This window comes from Ciona robusta, chromosome 12, assembly GCF_009617815.1.
Source record: "Ciona robusta chromosome 12, ASM961781v2".
Lineage (NCBI taxonomy): Eukaryota > Metazoa > Chordata > Ascidiacea > Phlebobranchia > Cionidae > Ciona > Ciona robusta.
In genome coordinates this window covers 7,196,966-7,218,711 of record NC_143246.1, presented here as the reverse complement: position 1 = coordinate 7,218,711, position 21,746 = coordinate 7,196,966, and the positions used below count along the sequence as shown (strand labels likewise).

Here is a 21,746-nt window from a genome sequence, read left to right as displayed (position 1 = left end):
ACATTATTAGAATTTCATGTAATGTTATAAGGTATATTATAAGGGTACATAGTGTAGCACACAACGACATCATCCATTACTTTATAATCGTTAATTTATAATACCAATATTTCGTCTCCCAAATGGCAAGACTCCAAAATAAAGCTTCGAACATTTGATCATTGTCCGATTGAGAAAGTATTTACTAAGATTTTGCCACTGAAGATTAAAAGGCGAAAGGTCTCGGCATATCTGCAGCTCCCGCACACTACGTGTATACAGTTAACATTAAACCAAGCAAACTGTACATAGCGTTGATAGAAAACATAGCAAGAACCAACGACGTTGATGTCGTTTAGAGGTTAACGGATCATGGCTTTTGCGTCAAGAACTTTTTAATCCAACATACCATGAAGTTTAGATACAAATTTGAGGTAAGCCTCATAAGAAACTATAAATTATAAATCAAAGGAAGGAACCAACGCCCTGCGGCTGGCTATCAAATGTATAAAGGAGAATCACTTTGGTGTCTAATTTTCAATGGGTAGTTAAATGTAATTGCAGAGGTATCTCTAGTATACAGAACCCCGAGGCTATTTGTACAAAACCTCTGGACAACGTGACAGACAGCGAGTAGGCAGAATTTAAGCGGTGACGGAACCGTAAGCGTTATTTTAAAAAGAGGTTTCCTACAGGTAGGAGGTTCTACCTAAAAGTTCTTTGTTAAAGTATGAAGGTTCTTATATTTAATATTCTTAGTGTAAAGTAAACTGCGACGAATTATAAGTTAAACATACAATTTTTTCGTGTTTGGTGTTTAATGAAAAATTCATAAAAACGTAATTTTTATTATATCAACTTTTGTTTAGCAAGTTTCACCGTATGGCAGACGAAACTTTGGTAACATTAAATAAGCGTTTACAACAGAAGTGCTAAATTTATTATGCGATAAGTTTTATGTGTTTAATGTGAAAAGCGCATTTGTTCAGTATAGCAATGTTATAACTATGATTATGAAACTGTAATTAATATGCGAGAGTAGGTGAATTTTGTGATGGCCTGTATTAAAGCGCGCATCGACTTAACTTTGTGTTAGGCTAACTGTAATAAATTAAGTGAAGCTAACCCTGATCTATAGTGCTCATATGCCAGGACGATTCTTGTGTGAAGACTCTATTTGACTAAATATACTTGATTTTTGTCTCTAACATTCTCGCAGCACCAGATCCTTATGTTATTTAGATGAAACGTATCTATAATTCATACAATTTGCTTTTCTTGATTTTTTTCTGTTACGTTTTTCGTAGCACCAGACTTTGTGTTATGCCTTTGCTTGATAAACTAATGCTGTCATTTCTGCAGAGATCCCTGGACAAGGGAGTTTAGTAACCGTCACTTGAAATATTAGTGTGTGATATTGAAAATAAGTTCCAAATAGGGTGAAAGAAACCAAAATGAGACCGACAGCGATTTTCACAGTGGTTGCGCTTGTGTTTGGAATGGGTAAGTCAAGTCATATCTATCGTTACAAAGCTCGAACATTATGACTCTATACAGAATACGTTTACCATTGCAATCATATATGCCTATATATCCATCTAGTAAAAAATGACATTCGATTCTCTGCCCAACATACTTTTATACAAGTAGTTTTAAAACTACACGAAGAGACAATACTGGAGATATATATGGTCGAACCAAATGCTAAAATACAAAAAACTAAAACATAAAGGGTAAAAACTGCTTAAGGAAAAGTAAAACATGAAAGCGTGGCCATTTATCTCAACCTTTTTAACGACAGCGTTTTATGTCAGGCCTTTTCCTACTTATTTTAGTAAATATTTCATAACGTTACAGAATATAACATATATATCCTAACCAACAAAACTTTGGTATATTTCCTACCTAAATAACGTTACAGAATATACCATATAAACGTTACTATACATTCCAACCTAAATAACACCCCAACCACCCCACAGCCAGCGCACAACTACCAACCCCCGTCAACCTACAAGTTCCTTTACGAACAAACACGATGGTCAGAGTAGATTGGAGTCAACCTGCCTCAGTATCTTATGCGAGATTCGACGTAAAGGTTCGAGAACATCACTTGTTTATTGAATTATTGCTTATCCTAAATACAGTGGGGTTGGGAAAGATGTTTATTTTTAATATGGGAAGGATAACCTTTTTTCCATCCTGTCTATGTTTTAACGTTCTGTGTAGTCGAGGTCCTTGTCAAGGACATAGGATTTATGCCAGAGTTGGCCCATTACTCCGATATAGAATTGTCTAAGATATAGTAGGGCGGGGGAAGACGGGACACCTTTAGTTTCCAAAAACCGTTCGAATAACAGTTGTTTTGCGTCTGGCGCCGTTTACATGCGCAAATCGTTTTTGTCATGTTTTATTTATAACGTGTTAAAGAGACTAGCAATTAAATGGGGATTTATAACATAATGAGTTTGCCCGGTTCATACATGTCACATTTAACAATGTATAGCATTTAGTTTGCCAACATTTTCAAGCTATAATCTTACAACACTTAATAACTTGAGAATACCTACGTCACAAACGTAATTAAACGTAATTGTGACGAAATTATCCGTGACGTGGCATATTAGGTTCGGTAACAAGAGAGCAAGTCCACTTACAGTTTAACTACGAAACAGGAATGCGCATATTAGGGCGACCTTTCAAACCCTGAGGCGTAAGATTAAATATAATGTTGCGCTATGCGAGCCACTATGTCATTGTCACGAGTATCCCGTGGTAAAACATAAACTCTACGTTGTCCAACCAGTTTGCAAAATTGAAGCAATTACCCAAATTGCATCAATCATAACCCGTACACTGCTGTGTAATAAGTATGGTCTGTACCTACACTGTATTACACCAGTGGTATGCTCCGTGTACCTGCCCTAAAGCAATCGTATTGTTGGACGAGATAGCTAATTACATAACGAACCAATAATGTTAGATATTGGCAAAATAAGTACCTTTGGTATATCATTAGTTGGACTTAATTTTTGTTTGCTGCGTATTTTATAGCGCTTTCGTATTTACTTTGTATAGAACATGCGTATTTATATATAGTTGCCCTTTTTCAAACTGTGTAATGCAATACTCCGTTCCACAATTTCCCACATTACGTCATTTACAAATACGTCACGTTTTTGTATCCAGATCACACCGTTAGCTGTAATCAACAATCCTGAGACACCAAGCCAAACCAGCCGTACATTTAGCGAACTAAGACCTGGGGTTCGATACTCAGTGGAGCTAGTTGGTGTCACAGACGATGGAAGGCGATCAGCGCCCCTAAGGTTTCATGTTTGGAGCGGTAAGTTTAGAAACGGGTAACATTTTTCTTGGGTAAAAATTATATCAATTAAATAAGTGCGGTATATCAATAGCTTTTACTCCAAAAGATTTTTTTGTTTAAGAAATCAAAGTATTTTAACGGATGGCAAAGTTGAATGTGTCTAACTAAAATAAATGATTGCGTTAGCAATTGGTTATACAGAACTACATCTTACTTGGGCAAAAATATGTAAAAGGCTTTCTGTTAACGTAACCCGGCGACGTTCTGACAGGTGGCACACGAAACGTGATGCAATAAAATATTTTTTACTAGAAAAATAATTCCAGGTATTACATTATGCCGGTAGCAACAGTAGCATAAGATTGTTTATACGTTTGGCTCTCTATGACGCAAGAGATTGATTTTCTTGAGTTTTCTGAGTAATGTAGATTATGCGTAGAAGTTATGGACGAGGTAATTACTATATGTCTGGGAATTTCGCAATGCGTCATTGCTCTGGTCGTATGAAAGAATTTATCCAAACATATGACAGGACAGCGGCACAAAAACGTTTGCTACATATTTCTACGGAACAAATGAGTTTTTATAAATCATAAATTTTAGTTCATTTGATACATTTAAGCGTGTATTGTATAGGATAGAATAGAAAAAAGAATGAAATTTTCTTTCTTTATTACCGTTTCATTGGGTCGCAAACAAAGAATATTCAAAGAATTAGATAACCGTATCCTTACGACTCTAAAAGAGGGCTGTTAGTTGTTAAAACACCATTACGAAATATAAGATATTATATGCGAACGGTATCCCATCTTACCCCACAATAATATCTGTACTACTTTGATGCACGTTTAAAAGCGTGACAATGAGGATGCGGACACCTAGAACTACGGATACGCGCTGCCAAACGTTAACGTTAATATAAATATTTATAAACAACTTAAATTAAAATTTACCGTAAAAGAGAAAGGTCTTCACGCATATAAGAATATTTCAATTCGTATTTTAACAAACCATTTGCTTCCAATAAAACTGAACAACTTAAGGCTACGTACAATCACACATACATAATACTATATATTTCGAAATCCTGTCTTTCGTTGGAATTCTGATCAACACATAGGTTCAAAACGAGCACAATCAATAGTCACTATACATGTACGATGGGTTGGTTTACAAACGACCCTTTTCTACCGGTTTTTGTTAAGTTTTTTTTTAACCGTACGAGGTTCAACAACTACATTCTAACAATACGCAATAGAGGAGAAATAGACTTACATCTCAGATCTCATGCTTACAACGCTATAAGACTTTACAATTTATACCCCTCTATCAGAATTTATATCAAATCAACTTTTGTTTCAGTCCCTGAGCAACCAAGTGATCTTACAATTCAACCAATCAGTGAAATCAACATAGCGATCCAACTCGCCGACTTTGAAGGAACTTATTCGGTTGCCGTGGTTGGGATGCAAGTCGATTGGGAACCAGCTGCTGGAGACTCAGGTGGGAACAAAAATGGCGGATTGTATGATTTCTTAGACAGTGTGTTATTGGACTAAATAGAGATCGTAATACAAATTACTTATGCTTGCTTTGCGGGGCAACGACAGTCGTTACAACACGGGTGTTTTGTTTTATACACCTTGTGCTCGCTTTACGAGTTACCGCATATGTAACTTTGTGGACGCGAATACTCTGTTTCATAAAATACCACTACCCGAGGAAAGGATAGAAAACATGACATCAAAGATTAAAGTAATTAAACCAACAAAGAGGAATATATATTATGTAGAATGTATCGGTTAAGATTATACTAATTTCTATATATAACACCAAATACAGCTTTATCCGGATACGATGTACAAATCCGACCAAACGACGGAGTCATGTTATTCCCGCAATCAAGTCTAACCGGTGAAGCTGACGATACAAGCAGAATATTTACAGGACTAACTCCTGGTAAGATTCCCTGTAATAATCATGTTGTCATGGCCTGCCTTCGGGGTGTTTGTTTAAGGAATCGCGATGCCTAAACTACAGCACATTCCTGATGTGAACTGTATACATATACTTAGGGTGGGTAAAGTACTTGCAACACTAGGGTTTATGTGATAATGAATAACCTTATGTTCTGCCTAAGTTATTAACCTGTAGCGGACATATAATTTAATAAATTCAACTTATAAAATGCAAAGCCTTCGCATGCTATGTTAAATTCACAATGCAAGATATATAGGCCTAGATATAAGATACTAGGATAAAAACTTTACAAGATAACTGGGATAATTAAATCAGAGACTGATTTTGTCATTTCAGGCCAAATTTATACCCAACCAAATACAATGCTGTGAACTTGATTTTTGTCGGTTACGTATTTCGTAGGACTAAATGACGTTAGCTACAGTTGTGTTTCATATAGCTACGTTTCCTAATGAATAAGGTGGTCGCACTTATTCTACAAAACAGTTCATTTTAAATAAATTAACTTTTACCAGGTGAGGAATACACGGTATCTGTACGAACGAAGACAGGCCCACCATACGACGCCATTTACAGTCAACCTATTACAAGAACTACTCGCATACGTAAGTCTAGTAATGAGGATTTACTTTTTATGCAGCAGATTAAATATTAGGCGTACCCAATAGTGAATCTTTGGAGACATAACTCCAGAAACCACATTTTCATAACTGTTAATAAGAATAGAATAGAACCACAGAAATATAAGAGCGCTTAACAAACTGATGTATTTAATGACTTCAAGGCAACCAATATTTCATTTTAACAAAATCTAAATATTTTTAATTTTTAATTAAAAATTACTGATATAATTTCTATTACAGCACCAAAGGAGCCGTTCAGTGTTGAAGTAAAGGACGTTGGTACAACGCACGCTAGCTTGCATACGTTGCCCCCATTAGTTGGAGTCTACGACCCAGAGCTGTAAGTTAGTTTTGTTGTAACTCGTAAGCGTGCGCGAAATGTCGACGTCTTAAAATGTCAAATCCATTATAAAAACCTCAAAAACAATTTCATTGCCAACGAAAGGCCATTTCGACTTTCCTAAAAGCTTAAAAATGAAGATATTTTTATACGACTCAAGAGAGACAGATCAAGATAATAACCTCTCAGTTCTCGCTACTTTCAAACAAAAGATAGAATATATACAAATAAAAAAACAGATATTTGTTTAGATTTTTGCCGGCATATCCTTTGAGCTATAACTGTGCCGTGCCTAGGGTATTTAACTATAACGGATATATAATTTGCAAGTGATACTTAAACAAATCAAAGCAAAACCAGACAATTTATTATCCGATATATGTTAAGACTTTTGCTTGTAGGTCTTTCGAGCTGACACCAAACCATGGAACAGTCGGTTCTCCAAGCCCCGACCCTATCTATAGAAAGTTTGACGTTTACACAATCACCGACCTTCGACCTGGTACTACATACACGGCAGATGTATACACAATGTCCGGTGGTGTTCCAAGTATTATACCGTACACGGTTACCTTCACAACAGGTAAGAATCGTATGCACATGAAAAAATGCCATATAGGCTAAAACATGGACTGGTATGCAGCCATTTTATAACAATCAAATACACTTCGGTTTGGACAAATATAAATTGTGTTAGTTTAAAAGAAATCTTCAACGCGGCGTTCGAAACTCGACGTTGCTAGGAGTGTGAGCGTATATGTTCATAGACACTTAACGGCATACTCTACTCATGTCTAACCGTATTGCAGACGAAACGTTGAATTTTAATTAAAATCACATATTCCCACAAGATGGTGTATTTTAGACCTATATCATGCCGGGAAGCAACGAAATATATATAAAATTTTACTTTATATATTTCTAATAGCTCCGGCGGCCCCTCTCGCGCTCCAAGTTATCAACTTTACCTCCAACTCTGTGGAACTCAGATGGGACCAACCGCATAAGTTTGCTGAAGGCCAAGAAATTCAATACAGGATCGAATACTCGGACGTGTTGGTAAGTAAACCAACAACGTATTACAAGATTGAATAATATGTAGTAGTGTGGGGTAAGATGGTGTCTAGATTTAACATCGTCCTATTGGAAGTAAACCAAAAGCAAACTGAAAACTTAAACTGATATAGGGGAAGGTATTTGTATTTTTGCAGCTAAATTTCCTGACTGGTTTGTATGGTATTATAAGATGGATACTGTTATATAGCACATAATTTCCTTCATTCATTCATTCATTCCTGATCGTGTTTTTGACCCTTTTTAACAGTCACGTGACTATGGGTATATAACTCTGCAAATATTCTTTTTTTCCAACCAAATGGGGCGATAAAATGGAATGAAAACGTTGCTATAATAAAATATATGTTTTTACCAGAAGAGCCATTTATACTAATTTGCGTTTTAGTAAAAGTCATTTGTTTCTTTTCAACAGTCAACAAGCGGCGAACGTTTGACCGAAACAGTCGGGGTTCAATCCCCGGACTCGCTAGTTAACGTACGGATCCAACGCTTAGAATCAGGAGTGACTTACAAGTTCAACATAACTACAATCTTAAACGGGGTACCGGGCGTTCTACAATCTCAAACAGTACAGGCTACAAGTAAGTAAATAGTATGCGTGATTTTATCAAACAGTTCCTCTAGAATTTATTTGCTTACCGTTTTGACGTTCTATAATGTACGTTTTAACATCAGGGTGAATAAAAAAGTTACTTTGCAGAAGGCGACCAAATATAACTGCGAAACCTATCAGCATGACAATGTTTATAAGTCTACATTTTACCGAAAACAAAAACGCGACCAAATTTTAAGCCAGAGTTGGTCCGTTTAAAGGTTTACATTTAATAAGCATAACCTGCCACCATTTTGTTGCAATAAAGCAAGGAGAAAGTTACAGAAAATGGCGCATGGACTTGAAAGTTGTTCATATCATAACAGTTTTGTATTAATGCGACTTATAATTACAGTTCCACCAACCCCGGTCATCAGCACTCTAACAAACGGTGATGGGGGATTATATTTAACGTTCGCTGCACCACCAACTGGTAGATGCCCAAGAGTTAAAGTTTTCTTCAGCCCTGGATTGAACGGATCCTTAGTGACTCCAGTGTATGGGAGGGTTACAGACGTAAGTGTATAAGATATATTTATCCTTTCATTAGATAATGATGTCTTATATAACACTAAATAGTTACAAACGTAAGTATATATGATGGTGTATATATTCATTCATATATTGACCCGTTCATATTGATTCATCATTTACTTATATTTATTTATTCATTACATTCATACAGCACTAGCGTTATCGTATAAGTCCATACGGGAAAGCTACAGACGTAAGCAGGAATGAAAGATTGGTTTTAGTTTGTCTCCTAGATCGCGGTAACGAAATCGGAGTAGTTACAAAATAGAAAACAATAAACATACCTATATTACGGTATAGTCGTTGTAACACGCTTATGGATAAAACAGAAGTACAAAACTTGTTCGATTAAAAGCGTGACCGTTACATCCTTAGTATATTCATTCATTCATTCATTCATTCATTCTCATTACATTGAATATTGGCGGCATTAGCTTAATCGTATACGTGCGTGTTACATACATGAGTGCATAAGATATATTGACAGCATTAGTATAATCTGATAATCTGAAAGATTAAGACACGATTTAGAAAACATTGCCAACGGCTACACTTGTTCTTAGATGGACCCGGATTCCCGAGTATATTCAACCATTGTATAACCTCGGGTTTTTAATTAACTTGATATTTATTAACATGAAGGTTTAACTTAATCAAATCTAACCCCAAGTCCATTGGTGCGGCTCGCTTTCGAACGCCACCCATATAAAATAAAATAACAACATCAATCAATATGAGTTATCCAACAGTATGTTTGGTCAATATCAATCAAAATCGCATTTGTTACAAAAAGCACAATCTGATAAAATAGCGACAGCCCTCTACTCGATCAGAAACTTCTGCAAATAAACAACAACCTAGAAAATGCATTAACTTGACATACAACAGTTCAAAGAAGTGTGTACTAAGTATAGGCAGTTATTTTGAAGAAAATGTGATCGTTTATTTAGAGTTGGTTTTCGTGGGGGGTAGAAGACATGGTGTATACTGCCGCGTTGTTATCTATGAGCTGGTACGAATAACAGATTGCCACAACTGGATTTTCTACTTTCTGATGAGGTGGCAGGAATTTTATCGTTTTGGAACTTTAAAGGTTGTTTTTGGTTCAAAACAACTTGATTCGACCGTTGTGAGCGTGTTTTGTCAATAAGACACTTAACTACGATTTCTTCAACCCGGTGGTCACTAATGGGTTGTCCAAATTGTCAGTTATACCAAAAAAAACGTCTACAAAGTTACACATGTGCTAACTCGTAAACGGGCACGAGGTGTATAAAACGGAATACCAGTGTTAAAATAGCTATAATTGGCGCCACCGCGAGGATAAATAAGTTACATTTAACCATCTTTCATGCACACTCCATATATTCCACAGACCATATTCCTTCCCGGTGCTCCATGGAACCCCGCCTATTCAATCCACGCACGATGTGTGACAAATAACTTAGAAGGGCCTGAAAGTACGATCTTATCAAGCCAGAACCCAGCTACTGGACCAAGGGATACTGAGGAAGCCGTCCCTCTTGCTTGCTTAAGACGAGGTAAGAAACAAGCATGGTGTATAAGATCACGCATAAAACCGTCTCATTCTATTATTAATTTGGAAATAAAAGTAGTTTTTTATATTCACAACTAAATGACCACATAAAACGATTTTACCTCATGTTTATAATATGAAAGCATTACCTAGCTGAAATGTTGAGTAATAAAGAACAGAAGATTATCTGTAGTTTAGATTGTATATAGTCTCAACTACTTGTTTAACTCATGCTTTGCATCAGATGGTTCTGGCCGAGCTTCGGGCAGAGAGAAAGTCATACCAGATGCCTGCTGTGCTGGACGACCATACAGATCACGAACCCACTCATGTTGTGGATCCTACCTTCTCAGGATCGGTAAGTTTCGGAGGTTTTTGGATCAGTTTCGGAATTTTTAGCAATTTTTTCGGGATTTTTTGGATTAACGTTTGTTTAAGTAACATTAAGCACAAGATGTCACTTATAACTATTTATAAAGTTCCTCGTGTTTGGCGAACACAACTTTACACAACATGCAGTCAGTAGTTTATAAAACGTTTTATAGTGGAGTCGACCACTGTAAAAGTTGTCTTACTATGCATATTTGTACCGAACAACGCATCAGTTGTCCTGTTTACATCGGATTGCATTTGGATTTAATCCGACTCCATAAACGTCACGCCTGTATTTCAAATCCGATCCGCTGAAACGTTGTATTTACAAAGATCGCAGCATTTCAATCGGATTTAAACTTAAACGTGGACGGAAGCGCGTTAGGTTTCGGAAAATTTTACCGTAATAAATTATCGGTATAGCTGGTCTCCTGGACAAACCAGTAGCTTTAAAATGCATATTAGGTGCTATTTGGTTCAACCGTTTATAAAGAAGGTTTTGGTAACATCAAACTGTACAAAGTGTCTTGTTTACTGAATTATACCGACCAACCAAGTTTAAGCAACAGTCGTTTTTTTTTATAACTCCACAGAAAGCATAAGAAACATATACGTAACCTACTTTTAGCAAACTAAAACATTTACCAAATAAACGCTATTTTTACGCAGGTGACAGACGTATATGTATATTACTAATTACTTTTCTCTGAAATTGTAGTGCAAAAATATATACGCTTTATAAATACAAATAATAAGCTACCAGCTGACCGACACTCTATAGTATATAGAGTCTATACATACAGGTATATATACAAACTTTACGTAACAGTCTATCGGTGATTAATTTCCAGAGTAAAACCTACGCGCTTTATACGAGGACTTGCTGTGTCATATATACTTAAACTAAACACTTACCGACCTCAATACACACAGGTGGAAGGCGTATGTGTTGTGGTGTCACTCCATATGTTCCGCCAACGAGGACTTGCTGTGACGGTGCAGTCGTCGCTACGTCATGCCCAACATCATAATGACGTCATCAACTACGTCATGAAGTCTGTAATATAAATAGCTAATATACAAACCGGTGTAAAAAGCTGATAATGTGAACAAATTTTAATAAGTAGAAGATTCGCTAATAAATTCAGTCGCTATAGTTGTCATTGAGTATTGGTAAAGTTCTAATGCCAGGCAGGTTATGGAAGCTGAGGCTTAAGCCAAAGTTGGCCCATTGACCCATTAAAGTTGTTATACTCTATTCTATATGGGTGCAGTCTTACGGTAACGCAGGGCTGCACCTATATATATATATATATATATTAATTCACTAAGTTACTTAAACAAAAAATCGTCCGGATATTAGATCAGAGTTTGTTTATTACCACACATGGATAAATTTGGTTTTTGCTGTATATTACGAATTATTCAAGATATTTAAACAGTCCATTCAATTAAATGTTAACAATTTAACAAGATAGATAAGGAATACACACATTTTATAATAGAGCAGATTACTCCAGCCGGTAGTTAGCGCTACAGAGCAGCAATTTTAAACTGAAATCGAAAAAATGACCACCGTTACCAAATCGTAAAAAGAAGTGCCAAATGTGTCAAATAAAAGCGTTTCTGTTAAAGTGTCAAAACGTTCATTCTAACGTGCATGACAGCAACAGCCTATTTGTATAAAGATTGCAGAATGTTTAAATAGAAATAACAAACAAAACCATAGCAAATGAAGCAGGTAAAAATCTCGCAAAATCGCGCCTGCGAAATCCAGCATAACATACAGCTAGACACGTCACACAATATGAGGTGATATCACTTTGTATGTCTGCAACGTTGACAAGCGAAACGTTCCAAAACGGAAACGATCTTCACCGCAAAATTTCCGCCCGCCGAATTACTTTCCATGTGTGGGAGCGTTAATAAAGACAAGGTGAAATAAGATGGCAAATATCCGCTGTAGTGAAGGCACACACGTGCAAATGCTTTCAAGCTTATGACACAAAATAAACTAAGGCCGTTGTTGCTTCTGTAGGCAATGAATGGTGAAACCGTATCACAATATGCCGTCATCTCGCCCTGCGAATTTCACGCCGTTTAGATTTTTGAAGTTTTTGAACAACACGCCGGATTTTGTGGATGTTACGATATAACCCAAGCGTGGGTTTGACGGAAATGCGATTTATAATCTCGCTTGACGTTTATATAAGAGCTTCTGCGTACTTGAAGGAAGTTTGATTATTACAAATGACATAAATGCACCATAATTATCAAAATTAACACCCGATCAACTAATTAATGCTTAAACTGGCAAATTTTTTAACGAGTTCATACATACGTACGTGTTAAGTTAAACAACGGTACTTTTGGCGTATACGAAGATAGTCATATTGTAAGGCGGTTGAATGGAATAAACACATAAACACTCGAGTAAAAACACAAAATATTTATGTTTTTACTTTTTGTTTGCTCAAAATTTACCAGTAACGGTAAATTAAAATAAGTTCTGAAGAAAGGGGAGAACAAAATAATTCTAAAAAATGAATGCGGCTCTTTTTTCTTCGCGTGCCTGATGTTATAACACAGCGGTTTTGTTTAATGCACATCGTGCTCGCTTACGACTTACCACCACATATGTAACTTATTGAGTATTTGTTTTACTTTTTTAGCGTATGGTCGACAATTTAGACAGCTTATTATAGTTACCACTGTGCTAGGAGAATTTCGCGTTCAGATTTTGGCAGTGGACACATATACGCCCACAAATGGTAGCAACGTCGAGCCTCGAACCCGATGGCAGAGGCGCCGCGCATTCTTGTCTGTCAAAGTAAGAGAAGTTTAAGAAGTGTGGTTCAAATATAATGAGTGAATATCATACTTCGGTCACAACACATCAACCAATCAAGATAGAATGAATATCATACACCACCGTGAGAACATCTCTTAAACCTAAGCCGATCATATGTTGATGGGCAAACAAGGGAAGCGGAATTCAATGAGGCGTGAGCGGCCTCAAGCAGGAGGGTTGTAACCAAACACAAATCTTTTCCTCTTGCCTTGCCACTCTCGATTCGCCAATAAACAATTATAACTCCATTGCGCATCAATTAGCTTTAACTGCTGCCTGTTTCGACATGCAAAAAAAGCAGTTAAATATGTATCCTTGAGCAAGCCGCCTCGACAGTTGCTCCAACTCAGTGGTCACTAATCAACAGCAAAACTAGTGTTAAAACAGGCTATATGGATATAATGTGTTAGGAAGATCGTCGGTTAAAAAGCGCATAGCTGTTGCACCCATAACATATTTACCACCAGGTGTAACTCCTCGCTTTACGTATTTGACAGCCATATATGTTAACACCTCGGTATAAATGGGCACGTATTAAGAATCGGGCGTGGTAACTTTTTATGCGGGACGTGCGAATAAAAACAACTTTCAGCTTCGACACGCTTTACCGCACATGGCAATGACGTATGTTAAAGGGCCTAAACACACCCCAAATGTACTTCGCTTTAATCGATAGAGTGTGTTTTTCTAATTCCAACGACACCTTACTTGTTTTAATCGGTTCTGTATAACCAAAGATATTCCAGCTCAAACACCGTGAAATTCAAAAAACTGATTTGAAAGTTGCGTGGCGAAAAAAATTGAGAAGTGTACTACCCACGTGACAAAATTGTTGAAGCGTGGCCGCTCTCATTCAGAAAGGCGAGAGGCAGTGTTTTCAGCGAAAAACGAGAGAACAAAAAAAACGCAAAAAAGCACAAAAAAAACGCAGGTTTCGCTTTTACGAATGAATCAGTCACGTGACTAGTACGTTCCTATGTCACAATCACGGAACTCGTAGTAAAAAAAAGATAGCGCTAGAGATCACTGTTTGAGGACGAATATCTCCGCCTATACTGGACCAATTTTAATAAGCAAAGTATTTTTGGAATCAATAAAACGGTCGCTTTATGAATTTACCATAAAAAATAAAAGTGACGTGGGGTGTGTTTAGGCCCTTTAACCGCTCAAATAATCTGTGACGTAATTTCACACAATAAAAGTCGTATAAAGATATTTGAACGGTTGGCGCATATGAATACGATGGTTGCCTTTGTCAGGTGTGAATTAATTTGATCAATATATTTATGTACCGGTTGTACTTAAAAATACAGAATGGTATAACAAGACAACCCTCTTATAACTAATTAAAGCGCTTTGTTACGCCTTGATGACAAAGTATTTCAATAAGACGCACATTCAACACTTTAACAATTAATCCATGAAAAATTACCTCCCTAACCAAACCGTAACAAAGAGATATAATTGGTAAAAATGGGTACGGCTGCTTCCAGTCTCTACTTTTGAAAATGTCGTCCCGTTGAAGTGGGAATACTTTGGCTCTGCTGGTTTGTATAGAGTAAATAGACACATAACTGCATGATAAAATACTTTACTAAAAACAAGATTTCTAAATCATTTGATGCCACGTATTACTTAGGCCATGCATAGGTAACCGGAGTAATAACATTCAGTACAACTTGCTTGACAGCTGGTTGTCACCAAAAACTTATATCGGCTGTAACAGCTGGAAAATAAATCAATTTTTAAATAATAAGTTATTCTTCAGTATTTATCACGATATGGACTTGTTGTTTCGAAAAAAAATATTAGGATGAAAGTAACGTTTGTTCACGACAGTTTTTGCATGTTTTTATTTTCTTTTATCGTCCCATTTGGTATAGTAAACAAAGAATATTTACAGAAATATATAACTGTACCCCCACGACTCGCGTTTGTTATTTGTTAAAACACGTTGACAAAAATATGAAATATTGAGTGCGGGTAGTTATTTCGTGCCAAGGGCATCCCCTGCGTTTAATTATTTTCAAACTTTCTGCGTTTAATTATTTTTAAACTTTAAAATTAAATCATTTATGCCCCGCGAATTTCCGTGCGGTTTAAAAATTAACGATTCCATCTTGCACCTGCGAATAAAGCAGGCATGGCAATACATAACACACCGCCGCATGACTCTGTTTTTCACCGTCACGGTTTCACTGGATTTTCTACGCCTATGTGGAAACTAGGCGAACCAAATGCGTCGTGTTTTGCTGGGATTTTCTAAGACCGTGAAGCCCAGACCCAAACAAAGTGAGCGCCTACGCACAGATTTCGAACACGGGGTTCGGAAATTGAAGGAAAGTTATTCAGTGGTCGATTTTTATGGGAGAGTTACGATGCTAGCGTGCGTAGGGACACCTGTGTTCTTACGGCAAGCGCCCGCTATTTACGGCTAAACTAATTATGTTAACTTCACTAGCCCGATTGCTAAGGTTTGTCGTTAAACAAACGATGTGATTTAAACATGTACGATTCCAATGTATGTGTTAAAAATAAACTACGACTTTTTCCGTTTAATTGAAATAAGATGGCGGAAAGAGATACGTAGAACTATATATGGCGTAAAATGGAAACTTATTGTACACAATATTATATATTTGTTAATCTAGTGTTCAACAACGCTGTTTTAAGCGTGGGGTACGGTTATATAATGCTCGTTGAATAGTATATTTCCTTGTCTACTACTACTACTAAAAAGGTCGCTAAATGTGAATGAAAACACGCCTCATATTACCCCAACCTACTATAGTAACTATACAATACACACAAAAACTTCATCCGCACCAACTATACGTATATTAGCGAAAGCGCAGTTTAAGTGGCAGAGTGCGATGTAACTGTTGACAGCATTAATCACACCCGTCGTAATTAAACGCAATATTGGTTCATTACTGCTGTGCGGGGTGTGTTAATATTTGGTTTAGATTTGATTTGCGGTAAAGCAGCGACCTTGTAACAATAACGATAATGAAATATAGTACTTCTGGATAAGATGGAAACTGCTGCCACATAATCTTCAATATTTCCTAATCGTGTTTTAAACAATAAAGAGTCGTGGGATACGGCTATACAATTCTGTAAACATTCTATATTTACCAACAAATAGGGCGATAATAGAGAATAAAAACATGTACCATCTTATCCTAACCTATTATATGAAACGTTTACAAATATATTTAACTCTTGTGCTATTGCATTATGTAAATATATCTTTTTTAACATCAATTGAGACGAAAAATAGATATAGTTATCTATTACCCCAAACTGCAATACGAAACACTAGTAAATTGCACACATTCAGAACACAACGAAACGTTTACAAATATGCTTTATAACTATACAGTTGCGGTATTTTGAATTATAAGCCAAATAAAGCGCCTTGCCCCATGCGCACGCAAGTGAAGCGGTTCTTAATCTATCGTTTGATTTGGTAGAGTGAATGTCGGAAGCATCTGCGAGAATTTCAACCTAAATTATCAAACCAGCACCTGCGTTTTCATAAACCAGAAAATGTTTAAAAATCTTGCCCCGTACCGGACTTCCTACGCCCAACAACCGTGGATAATTCACTTCCCTTCAATGGATACAGTGCCATATATAGATAACTGTATATACAGTCGATTATGTTTACCAACAACATTATTTTCAATGAAATCTACTCAGAAAACACACACAACCGAACACAAGAGTCCCCGCAAACCTTTAAAAAACACTGACATATAAATGGTCGAAGCTGTATTGCTCTTGCTTTGACGCTGGAAAAAAACACAGCAATATTTTTCGTTAGTTACAAACCTCTACATTTTACAATACAATATTTAAACAATAACTTTAACCTATTTCATAAAGATTAATACGCATAAACAAGTCGGCAACTTCCATGTAGCGTAGACACAAATGGAAGACCGTATACCTCCACACTAAACAAGTACAGGGCACCACAACGCCTTAACTATTGCAATACAATCTTCGATTCTCATTAAGACTTTTCCCCCGAAGACGTATTTAATAAATACGAAAAATGTTTATTTCCAAAGAGCGTACAGACGAACCCACACATATATTTGAACGCACTCCTATAGTCTATATAAGTATAATAATACCAGCTAAAATGAAACAAAAACTAAGAAACAAATTGAAATAGAAGTACAGATAGCTTGTCTTAGGACCTACTGTGTATCAGGTGTAAACATTTACAATCGCTGTAATTTATTAGTATGTAAGCAATGTTTGAAATATATTTATTGTGTATTCAAAGGCATGATTTGGTTTCGTTTCCTAAAATACAACGAATTCGACGTCAGCATTGCGACATAAATTGAAAAAAAACCTAAATGACGCGAAAAGGTCTATAGGTTTCGAGTTCGAGACTCGAAAGTGCTAGTATTTGTTTGATTTATTAAAATTCGACACGTATAATATGAAATAGGTAACTCATATAAAACGAGTCATTATCGTGACTATCATGGGTTGCGGGTTCGAAACCCACTGCTGCCATTGTTTGGTAGGTGATACCAAGGAAGAAACGACACATACAAGTTTGTTTAGAAGTTTTATTTTTATTATTCAAAAAAAAAGCAACAAAAACTTTTCGGACCAATTTCTCCACTAATTCAAATCAGGCGGTTGTGACCAATTCATTATATACCTGAAACAATAAAACTATATTTAAAACGTTGAATAAAAGCATGCGTTACTGGTAAGATAAAAAATACTATAATACAGAGCATGTAAAGCAGCGTATTTTTTGAGTGGTGGGGTTATAACATGGGTGTTCTGTTTCATATACACCTCATGCCCGCTTACGAGTTACCATGTATGTAGCTTATTTATCTTCGCATGGCGGGGCAACGACAATCGTTATAACACAATTGTTCTGTTTTATACACCTCGGGCCCGCTTACGCCGGGTGAAAATATATGACACATATAGAATGAGCGCTTACCGGTTTGAACAGATGCTTTGAAGATGCGCATAAAACATATTTGAAACAAACGGAACAAGGACAATAGGTGTAGTTGTTTTGTTTTCATGTCCAATTCTTCCCAAAATTGAATTTTTAATTAACCAAGTTTGATTGGCTAATACCATCTCCTCAGCGACGGTGATTGGCCCGTATGAAAGTGTAGTGCAGACTGAAGTGACGATGGGACATTACCGAGCATTGAGTTTAACCCAGCACATGTGTATTCGTTACTGTGGATGTAATGTTATCGTTTATAAAGTGTCGCTTAATTACATCAATACATGCAGCATGTCATGAACGCTTTCCTACCTGTTGTGGAGTCTCATGTGAGTTTTGAGATTACTCGTCGAGCTGAAGCGTTTGTTACAGACATTACATTCGTGTGGTTTTTCACCAGTGTGTACGAGGTTGTGTTTCTGTAGATGAGCCAACTGTGTGAAGCCTTTTGAACAAGTAGCGCATTTGAACGGACGCTCGCCGGTGTGAACTCGTAGATGAACCTAAAATATCCATAATTAAAATACGATAACAAGGTTTGGATAAATAATAAAAGCAAAATGAATAAATGTAACTCATTTTTCCTCGCATGGCGGGGCAACGACAGTCTTATTACACTGCTGTTCTGTTCCATACACCTTGTGCCGCTTACAAGTTACCACATCATCACATGTAACTTTGTTGGTGAAACTTACTTTTAAATTGGACAGCTGTCCGAACCTCTTATAGCAAACGTTGCATTCGTACACAATCTTTCCGTTTTCTTTGCGGAGGGGATAAGGCAGGGACTTGTAGCCAGAATTCGGACCTCGTTTGCAGCGCAATACATTCGTTGACTGGTGGTCGCTATTGAAGAAAAATATATAAGTTAAATTGATGAATATCTGTGACGTTAACGGTAAAAGGTAGTTAATACATTTACATGCAACAGATGTACGTGTGCAGGTGGTAGGATACTTTACTTTTATCCATATACGATACAAACCCGTTTAAAATACTTTGAAGCCCGCCCTTTACTTATTACGTGACTTTGTTTTCTAATTTCACTTAATGTTGAAACGGGAACAGATGAGTTATAAGTGTTTTTTTCAACGTACAGTTTATCTTTATAACTACAATATATATTATGTTGATTATTAGACTAGGCTTAGTTAATGGTAAAGCGTTGCATCATCAACGATAGTGGACCTTTGTTCATATCCTAAGCGTAGGAAAAAGTTATGATATAGGTTGTATACCTGTATGTTGAATGCGGTGAAACGCTTGGAATACTCGAAGGCGACAAAGATTCATTTTTTATTTCAACAAAAGCTTTCCCGGTTAATGTATCCGCATGGTGTCGCTGTGGAGACACGGAACGTCGAGAGGGAGGGATGTCTATTAACAAATACGGTTAGAAATAGAAATTTAGCGGCTTTAATATAAGTTTGGTTGTTAATATTTACCATTTAAATGAGGGCTTAGATTTTCTGTATAACGATGGGTTTTGGGTTCTTCTGTTCTTTGACAAGGAGAACTTTGCATTGGAAACATGGCCGGGTTGATTAGATCTGGCCTTCCACTTGCAACCGCGCACATATATTTCTGTAATCTTTCCGCGTAAGTTGAATTGAAGTTACTTTGGTTGGCTGAAGGAGCGATCGCCGCTTTCCGCACCGCGTTCTCCCATAATAACTTCCCCATCTGCATCATGTAGAAGTCGGGTCGAAATGTTGGTGCCGGCATACCTGGTATGGGGTTGGGAATGTTGTATGGTATTACAGGGGGTTGGGTGCTGTGTGTCTTCGACGGTAAGCTTGTGTTGGATGGAGATTTTAAAGGAGCAAAGTTTATTCTATGCGAATGCTCGTGATGTGGGTGGTTTCTCTTTTGTTCTTGTCGTCTCTCATCGGTAGAAGGTATTCTGGTCGGTCGCTGCGGCGAGTGAGCTTTCGGTTTGGGCGTGTAAAGATAATGCGGCGGGAAACCAGAGCTTGCAAACCCCGCAGGTACCTCAGGTGCGGCCCGATGTTGGTGTAAGAAATGCGAGTTCATTGCAAATAGAACATTCTGGTAATATTTATGCACATCAGGCACTGCAGCAGATTCTTCACAAAACCCAACATCTTTGCTATCCGACTCTCTAGCACCACTAGCGGTTTTATGAAGCACCGGTGACGTCATCGAGTTTGAGATCATATTCTGGTCTGGACTTGGACTCCCACTGCCGTAACCGCTGTCGGTTGGTGAAGTAACATTCTGATCAAGCAGATATTTAACCGAGAAGTCACTGATTCGTTTTTTTACTCTTGGCTTTGGTTGATCCCGCCAAACCTTTGGGAATTTTCCCGGCTCGTTCACGCCACTTCTCTCATAGAAATCAGACGCCATATTGTTGCCGTTCTCATCGGCCTCGGATTCGTAACTTTCGCGGTGATTCCTCATTTTTTTACCGGCAGAAGATCGTAATTACCTCGATGTTGTTTCAAAGGTTAAACAACTCGAGATCATATATTGGTAACAGAAGCTTTGAACTGTTGAGTTTATTAATTACAGCAAAGCACTTATAGAGTGTTTCGCAACTTTAGCTAATAATAAATCGAGCAGGTAAAGCTAATGGGCTGCAAAGAAAACATCAAATATTTACTCTGCAACTTCGGTGGAAAGTAATATGCTTGCTGAAGGTTTAACCAGTATGTTACAACTTTCGTTTCTGCATCAGAACTACTTGCATTAACTGTATAATAAAATGAAACTACATTTTAACTAACGTGCGATTCTTTACTAAAGCTTCTAATTTGCCCGCTGCAAAACTGATGCGATTCAAACTTTCGCCTCGGTTTATATTTCTGCTCATAAAAATAATTAAGTCTGTAAAAGTGTTGACGATCGAGGTTCCCTGTTGCTCGCATAGGGAGTGATGATGACGAGACAACGGGTGTCCTGCAAATATATACCTGCCGCATAATTATCTCGAATCGACGACTGCCTCTTTTTTCGTGTTGCCACTTATCGCCTACCCTACTGTTTCCGCTCACTGTAGATTACGCACAGCCTTCTCCTTTTTCTGTTTTCTCTCTCTCTCTTTTAGCGAGAGACAGCGACGTCTTCCCCTCGCCTCCGGAGTTCTAAATATTCCACATCGACGCTGAACAGAAACTACACCAAAACAACATCAGCCTACAAGAAATTATTTATTTCTGTATCTTAGCGTGGGCACTTGCTTATGTAAAAGACGAAAATATAATTCAATTACCGGTTGTCATTCTGCGCAACATTAGTTTCCTTATATGCTTAATTCTCACAACGGTTGAGTAACATAACGCTCATAAGGTAACTGTAATAAATTTCGAAAACCCTGTTCTGGTGCCCATACAGCAGGATGATTCTTATATAAAGAAATACATGAAAGTTATTTTAGAAAAATAGACTGACGTTCCAAGTTACGCCAAATGTATTTCTCAGATCATAAAATTTGCTGGACTTTTTGCCATTATATTTTTCGTATAAACTCAGATAGTGTAACGTTCATTGTGTATGTTAGCCAAT

The 21,746-nt window shown here is 37.1% G+C and overlaps 2 protein-coding genes across 2 annotated transcripts; one reads left to right on the top strand and one right to left on the bottom strand.

The window, feature by feature from the left end:
- Nucleotides 1-1,317: 1,317 nt before the first annotated feature.
- Nucleotides 1,318-11,518, top strand: LOC149727349 (fibronectin-like). Its single transcript, XM_089890425.1, has 14 exons — nucleotides 1,318-1,482; nucleotides 1,962-2,077; nucleotides 3,169-3,325; nucleotides 4,670-4,810; nucleotides 5,150-5,266; nucleotides 5,803-5,892; nucleotides 6,151-6,250; nucleotides 6,652-6,833; nucleotides 7,179-7,309; nucleotides 7,740-7,908; nucleotides 8,275-8,435; nucleotides 9,829-9,994; nucleotides 10,235-10,348; nucleotides 11,296-11,518. The coding sequence occupies exons 1-14, from the start codon at nucleotides 1,434-1,436 to the stop codon at nucleotides 11,391-11,393; spliced, it is 1,791 nt and encodes a 596-aa protein (XP_089746551.1). The 5' UTR covers nucleotides 1,318-1,433; the 3' UTR covers nucleotides 11,394-11,518.
- Nucleotides 11,519-17,794: 6,276 nt separating this feature from the next.
- LOC149727348 (uncharacterized) lies at nucleotides 17,795-20,792 on the bottom strand. The gene is made up of 6 exons (XM_089889414.1): nucleotides 19,664-20,792; nucleotides 19,457-19,595; nucleotides 18,914-19,064; nucleotides 18,531-18,721; nucleotides 18,201-18,451; nucleotides 17,795-17,903 (listed from the first exon to the last, which is right to left on the bottom strand). The coding sequence occupies exons 1-5, from the start codon at nucleotides 20,640-20,642 to the stop codon at nucleotides 18,337-18,339; spliced, it is 1,575 nt and encodes a 524-aa protein (XP_089745540.1). The 5' UTR covers nucleotides 20,643-20,792; the 3' UTR covers nucleotides 17,795-17,903; nucleotides 18,201-18,336.
- Nucleotides 20,793-21,746: the final 954 nt, after the last annotated feature.